General features: G+C 48.0%; 1 protein-coding gene across 2 annotated transcripts in view; it reads left to right on the forward strand.

Annotated features, from left to right (window-relative positions):
- Positions 1-642: 642 nt before the first annotated feature.
- Positions 643-13,940, forward strand: part of SLC39A11 (solute carrier family 39 member 11) — a 253,919-nt gene continuing 240,621 nt past the window's right edge. For both annotated transcript variants that reach the window (XM_045182203.2, XM_024573427.3), the window contains exons 1-3: positions 643-751; positions 4,182-4,300; positions 8,348-8,386. In XM_045182203.2, coding sequence (XP_045038138.2) covers positions 4,193-4,300; positions 8,348-8,386 — 147 coding nt within the window. In that variant the 5' untranslated portion in view covers positions 643-751; positions 4,182-4,192. The remainder of the gene's footprint in view (positions 752-4,181; positions 4,301-8,347; positions 8,387-13,940) is intronic.

The following is a 13,940-nucleotide window of genomic DNA, read 5'->3' on the forward strand; positions in this document are numbered from 1 at the left end:
ACAGGACATCCTTACACTAAAAAATTATTTATTTAAAATGTAAATTTAACCAAGCATCTTTTAAAATTTTTGGCTAACACTAGCAATTGCACTCTCTGGTCTTTTTATAGGAGGCTCCGAGAGCAACGTTCTTGACCTGGAGCACTGATTCTCAGAGTGATCCCAGAAACTCCTAGTTCAGAACAGAAAATCTCGGGCGGGACCCAGACTTCCAGAACCAGAACCTCTGAGGGGCTCGCCTTCTGTGTTCTGACAACACTCCTGGTGACCTTGTTAGGAGCTGTGGTTTGAGGGCCGTTGACCTAGAGAATGCATGCTGATGGTGGGAGACCCCAGCCTCCCCCAACCCCTATCCCTAGACCCTCTCAAACACATTCTGATCTGCTCCCTCGGGGCATGGGGACTCCGCTGTGACATAAATGACATCAGGGATGTTACACAGTCCCTTTCCTTGGGTTTCTGCGGCTCCAGATAGGACTACCAAGGCATGTACATGCACAACGTCCTTTCCGCTTGGCCTCAGAGCTCTGCTCCACCCGCCCCATCTGTTCTTGAGCCGGCAAAGGCTGTGAACCAGAGAATTTATCTTCCCGGCAGGATCTGCCCGTCACAGAGGGGCGGGGCGGGGCCTGGTGGGCGGAGGGACACGTGTGCGGGGAGGGAAGCAGGAAGTGACTTCGGGAGTGGAGCCGGCGCTCGAGCGGCAGCGGGGGCTGATGGAAGTGGAGTGGGGGCTTGAGAGGGCACCGTAGTGAGTCGGCTTTTCTCTCCTTCAGCATCTTCGTTTGGGCCAAAGGCCCGGGGTCCGGGGCCATCAGGGCCAGAGTGTGGGACTCGGAAGGGCAACCTGGAGTTCAGAAGGGAGTGCCCAGGGACTGGAGGGGGTCGGAGGGGAAGCTGGGGGGCTTTGGCAGGTAGCTGAGGAGGGAGAATAACACCCCCGTCCCCCGCCCCCTCCCCACCACCAGCCGCCTGTCCCAGGCAAGCTGGAGGGTTTCGACCTTCCTTTGTCAGTGGTTATCCTAGGTCCTCTTCATTCAGCGCTTCACGGAGGGCGTGTGGCGACCCTGGAGCCCTGGGAGCGAGGTGGTTACAATTCCTCTCTCTGTCCCCTCCCCCTGGCTCTGGGAGTCAGCAGGACCCCTGGAACTTGACTGGGGATCTGGTTAAGATGCTGCAGGCCCGAGATTGTGCATTTCCAACCAGTGCCAGGTCAGCGGGTCTGTGGACCACTTTGCGTAGCCAGCTACTGGAGAACTTTTACACATCCGTAGCAGCCCAAGCCCGAATCATTTATCTGGGTTCCCCTGGTGAAGTCCGGGCCTGTGTGTGCACTTGCCTTAAGTGCTGTTTCTGCCCTGCACCTTCATCAACATCTTGCAGCTGACTCTTGGAAGCACAGCAACGGGTTTGAAAGGGAGAGAAAAGAAAGAAAACCTGGATCAACTAGGAGCGCCTCAGGTGCTGCTGTAGTAGAGTACGCACCTGTGGGTGGTGTTGGCATCTTTGAAGTTGGGGTGAGCAGAGAGCTACCCCCTTGCAATCTAATCAAGGTTTATATATCAATATCCAGTTCACGAGGAAGTCTGGGCCCCACTGTGGACGCTGCTTTTGAGGTGCAGGGGCTGCTGGAGGAAACTGTTCTCCCGGGGCTCTGCAATCCCTCACAGGGCAGGAGAATCACCTTCTAAGTTCTGGGTCTCATCAAAGTTGTTCTAGTCTTAGTTTTAGACCAGGGCTTTACACTTTAATGTGTATAAGACTTGATAAAATACAGATTCTGATTCAACAAGTCTGGGGTGGGACCTGGGATTCTGCATTTCTAACTAGCTCCCAAGGGGGACCAGCGCTGCTGGTTCTCAGACCACCCCTTTTAAGACAGCAAAGGGAAGAAACTTCCCCAAGAGGCGCTGGCCTTGCATGGCCAAGGATAAACGCTGCAACTGTTGGGATGGTGCCCTTGGTTTTCCCTGTGTGCCCCTTTCATGTCTCAGGGTGCTCAGCTGTAAATGCACAGGCTTAGAAGAGTGTGTTCCCTCCGAGTAGCCCCCACAAACACCCACAAGTTTCCAAAACCAAACCCACTTTGGCTTTGGCCTGTTGGCAAATGCAAATGGTTTCCTCTTTTCTGTAGTTGGTAAAAGGCACATTCATTACTGCTTTTTTGTATTTTTTTTAATGACCTGCCTTGGGTGATAAATACGAAGAGGATGATAGCGGTGTGCCTTTCTTTGTGAATGCTGTTTGAACTTTTATCCACAGGCAGCTAGACGGAGAGGTGGATGTCATGATCCAGATGTCTGGTTTTACAAACAAACACAAACCACTCTTTTTAAGGTGACTTAACAAGGTGACATATGTAACAGGGTGTGCTTTTTTAATGATTTTTTTTCTTTTTTTTTAAAAGATTTTATTTATTTTTAGAGAGAGGGACGGGAGGCAGAAAAAGAGGGACAAAAACGTCAATGTGGGATTGCCTCATGCAACCCTACTGGGAACCTGTCCCACAACCCAGACATGTGCCCGGACTGGGAATCGAACCGGGGACCCTTTGGTTCACAGGCCCATGCTCAATCCACTGAGCCACACCAGCCAGGACTGATTTTTTTTTTTCTTTATTTGGTGTAGTCACCATCCTGGGTTTCATTTAGATTATGGAGACACAGACTGAATCCATAGTTGCCGTCTGTCCTAGAGGTTTCCTGGCACCAGGGTCAAGCCTGGGTTCGCTTGGGCTCACCTGGGCTTATCTGGGTTTACCTGGACCCACAGCCTTCCTAGGTTTGAATCTTGAGCCCCATGGCCTGAGGGCCTCTGACACCCTCTGTCACAGTTTCCTTCCAGGGTCAATAGAGCCAGCGTCTTTCGCCCAAGGTTGCTGGCTCCTCACAGAGCGCTGGGGCCTGGCAGGGCTAAGCCCAATGGGGCCGTGTCCAGCCCTGTGGGTGCTGGACGACCAGTGAGGAGCTGAATGAGCCCTTTGAGATGAGGAGGCCCTGGGCTCCAATGTTTGTGTACCAGAACACAGGGCTTTTCAACAAATGGGTTTCTCTGCCCTGTAATTTTCCACAGCAACAGTCTAACTCCCTATCATTTTAGAGCTAGGATTTAAAACACGCTCAAGTGTAGAGGAGGCCCTCTGAGCAAAAACAAGAGGGGACGATCCTTCCCGTATGCTCCTCGGTGGGCAGTGGTGTAACTTCAGCTTTAGCGGTTGACTGGGGGCATTTTACTTACAGCTCTGTTTCCTTGTTCTCGCTGAGTGTCCTATCAAGGTAAGCTGTCCAAGGTGCCACAAATAATTCAGCAAGCAGTTTTTGGGGCCAGAAAACTGTACGGGTGTGCCAAAAGTGAAAAAGCATCATTCCTGTTCTTAAGCAGCTAATGATGTAAAAGTTGAAGGAGGCACGCCCACACAAAGAAGGCACCAAAGATGTGTGCATGCACGGGGACGGGTGTGCCGAGGGATCGGAAAAGCACGGAGTCGTTGGCATACGTTGGCATTAGGTAGGCAACAGAGGATGCTCTGGATCCGATGACTGGAGGCAGGGAAGGACAGCCTTCTGGGAGGGAACTGTGTGAAGAAAAACTTGGAGCAGGACCATGTGGGGCTTGTCCCAGGTGCCATCAATAATTCGGTTGAGTTGGTGCCCACTTACGGAGTAGTGGCAATAGAGACATAGGCTTGAATTGTCGCTGGGCTAGGTGAAGTTCAGTCGATGAAGTATGCCCTTGGCAGGCCGTGGGAGCCGCCACAGGAGCTTTCATGGGGAGCTATGGAAGGTTGGATCAGGACTTAGCTGGATGAGTTTCAAGAGGGAACCTGAGCTGGTCACCAGTATTTGGAGAAGATGGACGATGATTGGCAGGGGCAGGAGGCTGCAATCAGACCCTCCCTTCCTCCAGGCTTAATAATTCACATTCTTTGAGCTTCTCTTTGGAACTATTTCCCAATGTTGTAACCTCTTTCATGGTGTCTTCTCCTCTGGTGTCTCCCTAGGTGTCCCTGCGTCTCTCCTTCCAGAATTAGATGATTTCACTGAGGGTGGCCTGGTGGGAGGTGCATAGACCAACCCAGATGGAGGCCAGCTCAGGTGGAGGGGGTTAGGACACCTTAGAACATGTGCATGTCCCCGGAGGGGACCGCCATCGCTGACCGTCTCTTGTTCCTCTGCACACAGCCGTATCCAGCATGCTCCAAGGCTACAGCACTGTGTTCCAGGCCTTGCTGGGGACCTTCTTCACCTGGGGGATGACGGCAGCTGGGGCGGCTCTCGTGTTCGTATTCTCTAGTGGACAGGTGAGTTGTCTTGATTTGGTTCTGGAAGTTTGTGGGGATTCCGTTAGGCTCTGGAACATCTCCACTCTTCCCAGCAGGGTGGCAGACTCTTGAATGCCACTGGCCACACCTCCAGATTGTGGGTGATGTTTGCCTTCTGCCCTCTCATTTGCTCCCCACCTCCCTACCAGGCCTGGAGAGCAGGTGTCTATAGCCCCTGCACTATTTGCTCTCCCCTCCTGATTCCAGAGGAGCAGGGGGTGAGAAGCCCAGTGATTCAGCCTCCTGGAGCCCCTGCCCGATTTCCATCTTCCATCCAGTCTCTTCAGGGTCTGGTGCAGGTGGTGATGTGCATGGCTGAAGAAGATCAGTAGGTTTGGGGTGTACTGTTCTGCCCTGTGGCCTTGAGTTAGCTGAGGTGGTTGGAGAGACCTGGGGGAAAGGGTGTCTGTTCCCTTTCTGTTTTACTCAAAATCATTCCCTCCCCCAACCCCTTTGGGATAAATACACTCAGATCCAGCACCTGCCCACCCTACCCTCACCCACCTTTACTCACCCCTGCACACCATGCACCACCGTGTCTCCCATGCACCCACATCTGTCCCTCCCCCTACCCTACATCCCTCCCACACAGTCCACACATACTGTTACACTCCCACCCATACGCTCACTCCGCTCCCACACACACCCCACGCTCCCCCCAACACATATTCCACATGCGTCAGCCCTCTCCTCCTGGGCCTGAATTCCTTACACTTCTTCAGCCCTTGACTCCCTCCATCCCTGGGCCCGGAGTGGTCCATGGGTAACTTGGTGAATGCAGCCTTGGAAATTATAGGAGTGCTAAGCGAGTAAGTGATTTAAGATCTAGTCAAACACGCTGTGAGGCCCGTCTGGAAACTAAAACACGTCTAGGAAGTTGGCAAGCCAGTCACCGTTGTGTCAGAGACCGGTAGGGCAGGTATGGATGTCAGCGATAAGATCGGACCTGCCCTGCTGAACTCTCCTCCCTCCTCAGTGGGCGTTTGGAGGCCATCAGAGGCTTGGAACTCGAGACACACAACCCTGAGCCCAGGTTACCGTCCACCATCCACTGTCCACTGTCTACTGGTAGCGAAGACATTCGATATCCAGCCCCTGAATGAGAGACACCCAGGAGCCAGAGGAGAGAGGGCTCCAAGGTTCCCCGACCCCCTCCTTTTTCATGACAGCCACACCAGGTTTCCTGGGGTCCTGTTCTGGTGCCCTTCAGGGGCGGAGCAACCCATGCTTTCACCCTTTCCAGATTCTTTTGCTTTGAGAAGAAAGGTCTGAGTTGCACTGGCTGGGGTCTAGCTGGCCATTGAGAGCTGAATTAAGTGCAGAACAGTGATGAGTAGAACCTCATAGCCCCGTGTGGCCCTGGCCAGTGCTGTGGGTTCCTCAGAAGTGGGGAGCCATCCCAGAGGTCCCCCTTCCCCTTTGGGATGGACGGGTGCTCACTTAGGTCAGGAGGAGGAATCGCTAAGACCTTTCCCTATGTAGAGGCATATACAGGGGCCCCACAACCACCCACACATCTGCTGATTCATTAGGAGGACCCACAGGACTCAGCATGTAGTTGTCCCCATGCCTAAGGTCTATTACAGTAAAAGGGCACACACCAAGGGCAGCAAGGGAAAGACAGGCAGAGTCTGGAGAAATGTGTGCACAGGCTTCTGATGCCCCAGCCCTCCTGTGGGCCCTCCCCAGCACTGTGGTGATGTGTCTGCACAGCAGTGCCCATTAAACATTTTATCAGGACCGGCCACTGCTACCACTCACACTGCAGACTCGCAGAGGGAAAGCAGGTGTCCCGTGTAAATCGCAGTGTTTGTAGAACAGCACAGTGACCCATCCTTATCAGTTAGGGAGAGGAGGGAGCAGCTGCAGTTCCAGGTTCCCAGAAGCCAGCCAGACACCAGCCTTGAAAGCAGGACCTTCCCAACAGAGCAGGCTCAGGTGGGCTGCGTTAACCCTTCCTGCACAGGGGGTGTGTGTGGGAAGTGGGAAGGGGCACAGCCTGGGGAGACAAAGGCCACAGTAGGTGTGAGTCTGTCCCCCAGAGCAAACCTCCGTTCTCACCCAGCTGAAACTAGGGCTGCAGGCAAGGTTGCTTGAGACAGGAGACACTTGGAGTCTTTCCTCTGTTATCAGCACTGGGGTAGCTTCACTCAGAATTGGTTTTCCTGACCTAAGAATCATATTTTAATTGTAGGAAACTTGTAAAATATGGAAAAGCTTAAAGAAATAATTAAAAATTTTTCTAATCTACTCAGAAAGGAGAAATCGTTTGTTCAAATTTGTTTAGTTGCATTTGAATATACGTAAGTATATACATGTCTATTTTCTTTATATAATAGGGATCAAATTGCATGTAATGATTTATAACCAGCTTTTCTCAGTTGAAATCATAAGCATCCCCCATACCCCTAAATGGTTTTTTTGATTGCTTTGGTTATTTTGATTACGTGGATTACGTAAATGGCTATATAGTATCCTGTCATAAAGATGTACTGAAATTTATTCATCCACTACCCAACTGCCGGACAATTAGGTTATGTCCTTTTTTCTTGCTTTTAGAAATGGTGTGATAACAAACACAGATCTTTGAGCTCCTTATCTGTTTAGTTCCCTGAAATAAATGTCTAAAAGTAGAATAACAGATTTATTGACCTTAGAAAAAAGTATAATGTTTCTCTTTTGGAGATCCAGATGAATGCTGATAGGATGATTTTACCTGACTTCTTTATTATATCTGTCTGGTTTGATTAAAGTAATTGGTTAGATTGACTTGGCTTATGTCATGGTGTGCCTGGAGAAGAATGTCGTTTGTATGGCTCGCTGGGGTCAAAGGCTTCCCTCCACCCCATGGTCACTCAGAGGGAGGAGGAGGCTGCCGTGGCTGGAGATGACCGACCTGGCGGCTCCAGTCACCTAGACCTCAGTGGGGAGTCTCACGGATCAGATGCCTGATGCCTCAACATGCCTGTAATGTGTTCACGTGGCTATAAATGATATCCCTAATTTAGGCCACTTCTTTAAAAAAAACTTTTGACTGAACGATAAACTGCATGTAGAAAAAGCACATTTTATAAGTGTGCAGTCTGATAATTTTCCACAAATGGCCATAAAAATACAGTAGTACCCAGATGAAGCACTAGAACAGTACCAGCGCCCCCCCACCCTCGCCCAGCAGCCCTCTCAGGTTCTCTTTTACTCACGACCCCACCCCCACCTCCTGTGAAAGGCAGTCCCTCTCCTGGTCTCTGACAGCAGAGAGCAGTTTTCTCTCTTTTTATACATTGTGTAAATGGAGCACTCATATAGTGTGTGCTCTTCGGTGTCTGGCTGATTTCACCCTATTTATTTTGCAACTTACTGAATACCCCTGCCAGACCGTGAGCTCCATTCATATATATGTTGTGTGTATTCTCCTTGCCATATGGTATTCTGCTGTCTGAATATATCCTAATATATTGATGTGTCCCCATGGGTAGTTTCTAGTTTTTGGCGCTCACAAACAGTGCTGCTAAGAACACTTCTGTACATGTGTTTTTGGTGAATTTGTGCATGTGTTGGTGTTAGGTAATTACTCAGGAGTGGCACTGCTGGGTCACAGGCGGTGCCTGTGGTCACTCCCAGTGGCTGTGCCAGTTTGCAACCCCACCGGCAGCGTGGGAGAGTTTTGGTTGGCCTGCATGCTCCTCGCCAACATTTGTCGACTTCCGTCTTTTAGGCCAGCTACTTACTAAAGGTTCGTAGTCATAATTCACAGAGAGAGTAAGAGGCAGCGCGTGGGCCAATGCAAGCTGTGTCCTGCACTGAAAGAAGACTCTGATTGGCTGTGGGATGGATGGAAGTTTAAAAAACTTTTGTTCCCCTGATTTTTTGGTCCATTTTAGAAAGGCTCAGATCCAGGCTTCCTGGCAAGTTTGGAAACTCAGGCGTGGTCCAGTCTTTATTCATGTGGCCCTCTTAGGGGTAATGGTTTCCTCTCATTCTGGGAAATATCCCTGAGAAACTGAAACATCCTGTTTTCATTTTCAGAGGCGGATCTTAGATGGAAGTCTTGGCTTTGCTGCAGGGGTAAGTAGCATGTTACAGGGGGAATAAATTGAGACATGTGTACTCTGACATTTCTCTGCTGCATGGTATTTCCAGCCTCTCCCCGTGTGACCAGGATGCATCTCTGATGTGCAGGTGCTAAGGCCTCCCCCTTATCACCAACCCTGCTTATTTCCAGTGTATACAATGCCCCTGTCTCTCTTTAGACAGGGAAAGAGGCTTCTGGGGCAGGCGCCTGAGGACTTGTAAGGTAAGATAATATTTAGGAAGGGCCTACCACAGGGCTTTGCTGGCACCCGTTTAACTTCTCTTTCTCTCCTCCTCTTCCCTCGTAAAAGACCTTTTGTTATAGACATTTTCAAACATTTAAAAAACTGGAGAGAATTCTATGATGCACCCCAGGTACTGCCACTCAGCTTTAATCATTATTGATCTTTTGTTAATCTCATTTCATCTGTCTTCCCTCGACTTTCTGGGGAAATTGGAAGAGTTTGTAAAAGGAAATCCCAGATATGTAATTGCGTCTGTAAATTCAATGCGGATCCCTGACTGAATGACCTGTGCTTTTTTAAGCACAATCACCCTGACGCTAACTGTAATCCCATACCCAGTCCACATTCACATCTCCTCCATTTTTTTTAAAGGGTGTCTTCTAAAATGGTTTTGTTAAGCCCTGCCTGGTGTGGCTCCGTGGATTGAGCACCAGCCAGGCACATGCCTGGGTTGCGGGCCAGGTCCCCATAGGGGGCGCAGGAGAGGCAACCACACATTGATGTTTTCTCCCTCTCTTTCTCCCACCCTTCCTCTCTGTCTAAAAATAAATAAAATCTTTAAAATGGTTTTGTTAGAATTGAGATTCAAACAAGAGTTTCATATTGAATTTGTTTGATATATCTTTTAAGTCTATTTTATTCTTATCAGTCCCATTTTTTTCCCCATGGTGGTAATTTGTTAAGAGAAACTATACCCACTGTCTATTGAATGTCCCACATTCGGAATTTGGCTGATTTGGCTCCTTGGTGCAGTGGTATAACTTGTCCCTCTGTCCCCCACGTCTCCTGTAAGCTCAGAGTGAGACCTAGAGGCTTGTTTAATTCAGATGCCATCGCCCGGGTATGAGCGTGTCACAGTGGTGCCGTGTGTTCCGGTTGTGTGAGTCACATCAGAAGGTGTGCAATGAGTTTTCCCTTTTGGTCGATCGGGATCTAGTTCCTCTCTCCTGTTCTGATAGTCCTGTGATCTGCAAAAACTGGCCTGGGGGTGGGACCTCCCAGAAGTCCTCTAAGTGGGCAGCCGTCAGACTGGATGGACTCTGCGCGTTTGCGAGCACGCGGAGGCGCGCCAAGTGTTACACAGGTGCACCAAGAGGGTTCACAGAGTCGGTTTCCAGGTCCTCAGCTCCCAGCTTTGTTCTTTTTCCCAAAGCTCTTCTGCCTGAGGTGCCCTGACAGCTGGTTTTCCTTTCCCGAGTTTCCCGCACAGTGACCCTCTCCCATTTGACAAAAGAAAGACACATTCTTGCCTTTTTTCCTGTCCCCGGGGAGCACAGTCTGCATGCATACACAGGGACCCCTGGCGTGCCGGTGTAGGTGTAGGTGTGGAGAAAGTGCGGCTGCTCACCGCTGGTCACTGGGCGCGAACCCTCCCTCGAGCAGCCCAGGTGCTGCCCTGCCCTTTGATGTGAGTCTAATCAGATGGTGAGCAGAGAGGTCCTTAAAAGTAATTTCTGTGATGGAGCACAGTGGGGTTTTAGGCCTGTCACTTGGAAAGAGTTCAGAGAACAAAATGACGATATTATAACAAACTATCTACTTTTCCCCATCTCCTGTTAAAAAAAATAAAACTGAAAAAGAGAAATAAATTGATGCCTAACTCTTCTTCTACCAATGACTACTTAATATTTATTCATGGATATATGAATGAATTGAAAATAAGAAAAAAATCTCATCCATGAAAATTTGCATTTCCAAGAGTATTTTACTTTTTAATGTTTATGTGTTATAACTTTGTTATTATGAATCTGTTCTCTACTGCTAGTAGCTGTTACTAGTAACTCAATCCAGGAAGATTATTATTTAAGCAGTTACAGCCCTAGGCTCACAGGAAATTTTTAAAAATTTAATTAAAATGTATATAAATATATTAAAGGGACATGATAAAGAGATCAATAAGAGACTTCCTAGTCTAAAATAGGAGTTGCTCTAGGATAAAAGTCTGTGGGGAAATGTAATTGAATAGAAGTTGGGAAAAAAAGGAATGATGTGAATTTTTTGACTTTGGAAGAGAGCTCGCCCGTGCATTTTGGTGTGTGTAGAGTGTGACCCACGGACAGAAAGTGCACGAAACGTAAGTGCACGGCTTGGTTTACATGAACTTTCAGGTGGGTAACGGCGGGAGTCAAATCCCTGTGCTGTGTCCTCTGGTCGACATAGGAGCGACCATCCAGCAGTTTTGTTTAAACACATTAGTATTTATATGTCAGGAATGATATCTTTCGCAGCTCCATAAACTTAAATGAAAGCCTTTTAAGTGTCAAGTTCAAAATGAGTGCTGGGGTACCTAGTTTTTCAAAATTCTCCTGGGGGCACACAGAAACTTTTTTGTTCTGTGCTGCCTTCATGCTTCTGACCGGGCTTCGGGGTGTCCTGTTGTACTTTATACTCTTTCAGGCCAAAAGCCGCTGTAAGATTTACGTCGCCAAAGGCAAAACCCACAAGGAAATGAAGAAATAAATTCAGAGTGTATTTGTCCTCAGGACATGTAAGAATGAATTTGGGAGTGTCAAAGCGCAGTTAAGATGTAACTTCCTTAAAAACATCATCAGACCAGTGTATCATCGTGTTTACTTAACTGTGAGGATCTAAAACAGTTCTGCTTTAAAAAAACAAAAAACCAAAAAATAGTTTTGCTTTTGCTTTTTAAAGTACTTGGTAGGAAAAAGAAATTCTAAAAGTTATGTATGTGTTTTTATCACAGTATACAGCCATTTGCCTTTCTACAGTTGACCTTGAATGTGAGCTGGTTGCGCAGAGGGAGCCCTGGCAGGCCACCCGATATGGACAGTGAAAGCACGCGGTGGGAGGCAGGTGGGGCTCAAACTCAGGAAACCTCAGTGGCGCTGGGGACTAGGAGTGGGTTCTCACAGAAGCTTCCCAGCCTCGGGAAAGGCAGTAGGGCCCAGGTGGCCTGAGCCCTAATAATTGCTGTACTTCTCACGGGATAATGTATATTTAACGTAGCAAATCTGTTGTCTGGGACAAAGGTTCTCAACCAGGGGTGATTTTGTCCCCCAGAGTACATTTGGCATGTTGGTCATCACACCTGGCATCTAGTGGGCAGAGGCCAGGAATACTGCTAAACACCCTGCCATGCACAGGAGAGGCACCCCCTCCCCCTGGAAAAAAAAAAAAATCTCCCATGTCCAGTGTCAGTGGTGCCAAACTGAGAAACCCTGGTCTAGAGAATTCTGATGTGTCAGCTCTAGTCACAGAGTGCAATGCCTAAAAATTCAGATATTTTTAAAGTTAAAAAAAAGAATAAAGCCCATTTGCCTGTGCCCCTTGTTTTCCAGAGGTCACAGGGGTTAACCCTCAGCAGGAGCCTTGGAAATTTGTATTAGTCACTTACTAAGTGTCGGGACGGCTAAATGTGCCATAGTGCCCACTACCTTGAAGACGCTGCTTCTTCCACAGAGCTCTGATGTGTTCTGAGTAAATATTTTGAAAAAGGGAAAACCAGCCTCCGTTGATTGGGGTCGCATTGTAAACACCTTGCACAGAGGTAACATGTTCTTAGAGTCAGTCATGCCTAAGTTTCTGCATGTGTCGTATGCACATTGGAATACATATTCTAGTGCAATGCTGCAGCGACGTGTTTATACAATATATAATTGTGCACCGAAACAAGCGTTTCTGTAAGAGAAATTCCTGGCACAAGGGTCAGGTGTAGTTTAAATGTGCTTAGCAATATGTTTTATAGTTTGTTTTTTTCTTATTAGCAGGAAGCATTAATCAACTCTTAAGTGACTCCTCTTCAAATCCATTTGCTTGTTTGTCTCCTGACTCCTTAAATCACTCCCTAAGTCTCTAGTAATCATCTTTCCCTTCTCAGTACTCATGTCTGGCCTCGATTTTTGCCTGAGGCATGAAATTAATGGGGAGAAATGTTACCATTAAAAACAAAGGACAGTCATTTCTCCCTGTTAGAGTCCTAGAGTCATGCAGCTTTAAAGCTGGAAAAGACGTAACTCATACTTACTGAGTCCTTACTGTCACAAGCACTTTGTGATCATCTCATTTAATTTTCATAACAGCTCTGTGAGGTGTACACCAGGTACTATCATGTACCCCCACTTTGCATTGAGGAAACTGAGGCACAGTGAGTATAAGTAAATTGTTCAGGATTACACAGTGAGTGGAACGAGTATTGAATCCTCATTCTGACCGTAGAGCTCTCCCTCTTAAACCGCCGTGCCTTCCAGCTGATGTCTGGTGCAATTGCAGCTATTTATACAAAGGAGACAAATCCAGAGAGAACTCGTTGTTTATCCAGAATGGAAAGTTGCCAGGTAGAGTCACAGCAAGCACCTGAAAAGTCACACTCCGCCAGCACTTAGCCGTGTGGCCTTGGGCAAGCTCCTCAGCCTTCTTGGCCCTCAGTTACTCTACCGAGAACCAAAGGCATCGGACTGATGCTTCTTTAAGAGCTTCTTGGATCTGCACATTTCAAGGGGTGAGTTCCAGCAAAAGTTGGCACCATCTTTTGTCGTAAGGTAATCATGAAGTGTTGTCATTAGTTTGTCTTCACCTGTTCAGCCACTCCCCTATTCAATGGTACATAAACCTGAAGTTGAATGTGTTTTCATTTGAGTGAGAAAGCAGCTGTTGTCTCCAAAGATAAATGTGTAGATGGATTTGGAGAGGCTGAAACATCCAGGGTCACCATTTTAATTTTCTTGGCCCTGGTTCTGATATCTCTGTTTGGTGAGGCTCGAACTCATGGAGGATCTCTAAATCAATCGGACTCAGGGAGGATCTCGAAATCAAGCTACATTCTATCAGGGAGGAAGCACTTGCGAGGCCTAAATATGACCATGAGAACTGCAGGGGAGAAAGACAGCCCACCTATCAAGAAACTCACTTCTAGGCATGAAAAGGCAATTTAACATCTATTATTTAACTCCACAGGGAGCTGGTTTCTTATGAAAGACATGATTTTCTTAAGGAGATTTTCGCTGAGTCCGCTGCTTCTGTGCAGCAAGTGGTGAATAATGTTTTCTGCAAATAACTGGCTCACTGTTGGAAATTGATGATGCTGTCCAGTGATGGCCTCTCAGTCTGGAGGGATGATGGCGACCAGCTGTTTTCCATTTCTGTGGAGAAATGGATGGGAAGAAAGGGACTTCATTGTAGCATGTGGGATTCACGGGGGAGATTTCTGCCAGATCCACTAGAAAGGTTTCTTCTAAGCAAATAGAAGAGGAGGAAGACCTGGGGTTGGGAACAGCCATTGAATTGGGTCTTCAGAAATCCTAGCTTTTATACTACTGGCCCTAAAGAGCCTGACTGGCAAGTAA

Source organism: Desmodus rotundus, chromosome 9 (genome assembly GCF_022682495.2).
Source record: "Desmodus rotundus isolate HL8 chromosome 9, HLdesRot8A.1, whole genome shotgun sequence".
Taxonomy (NCBI): domain Eukaryota; kingdom Metazoa; phylum Chordata; class Mammalia; order Chiroptera; family Phyllostomidae; genus Desmodus; species Desmodus rotundus.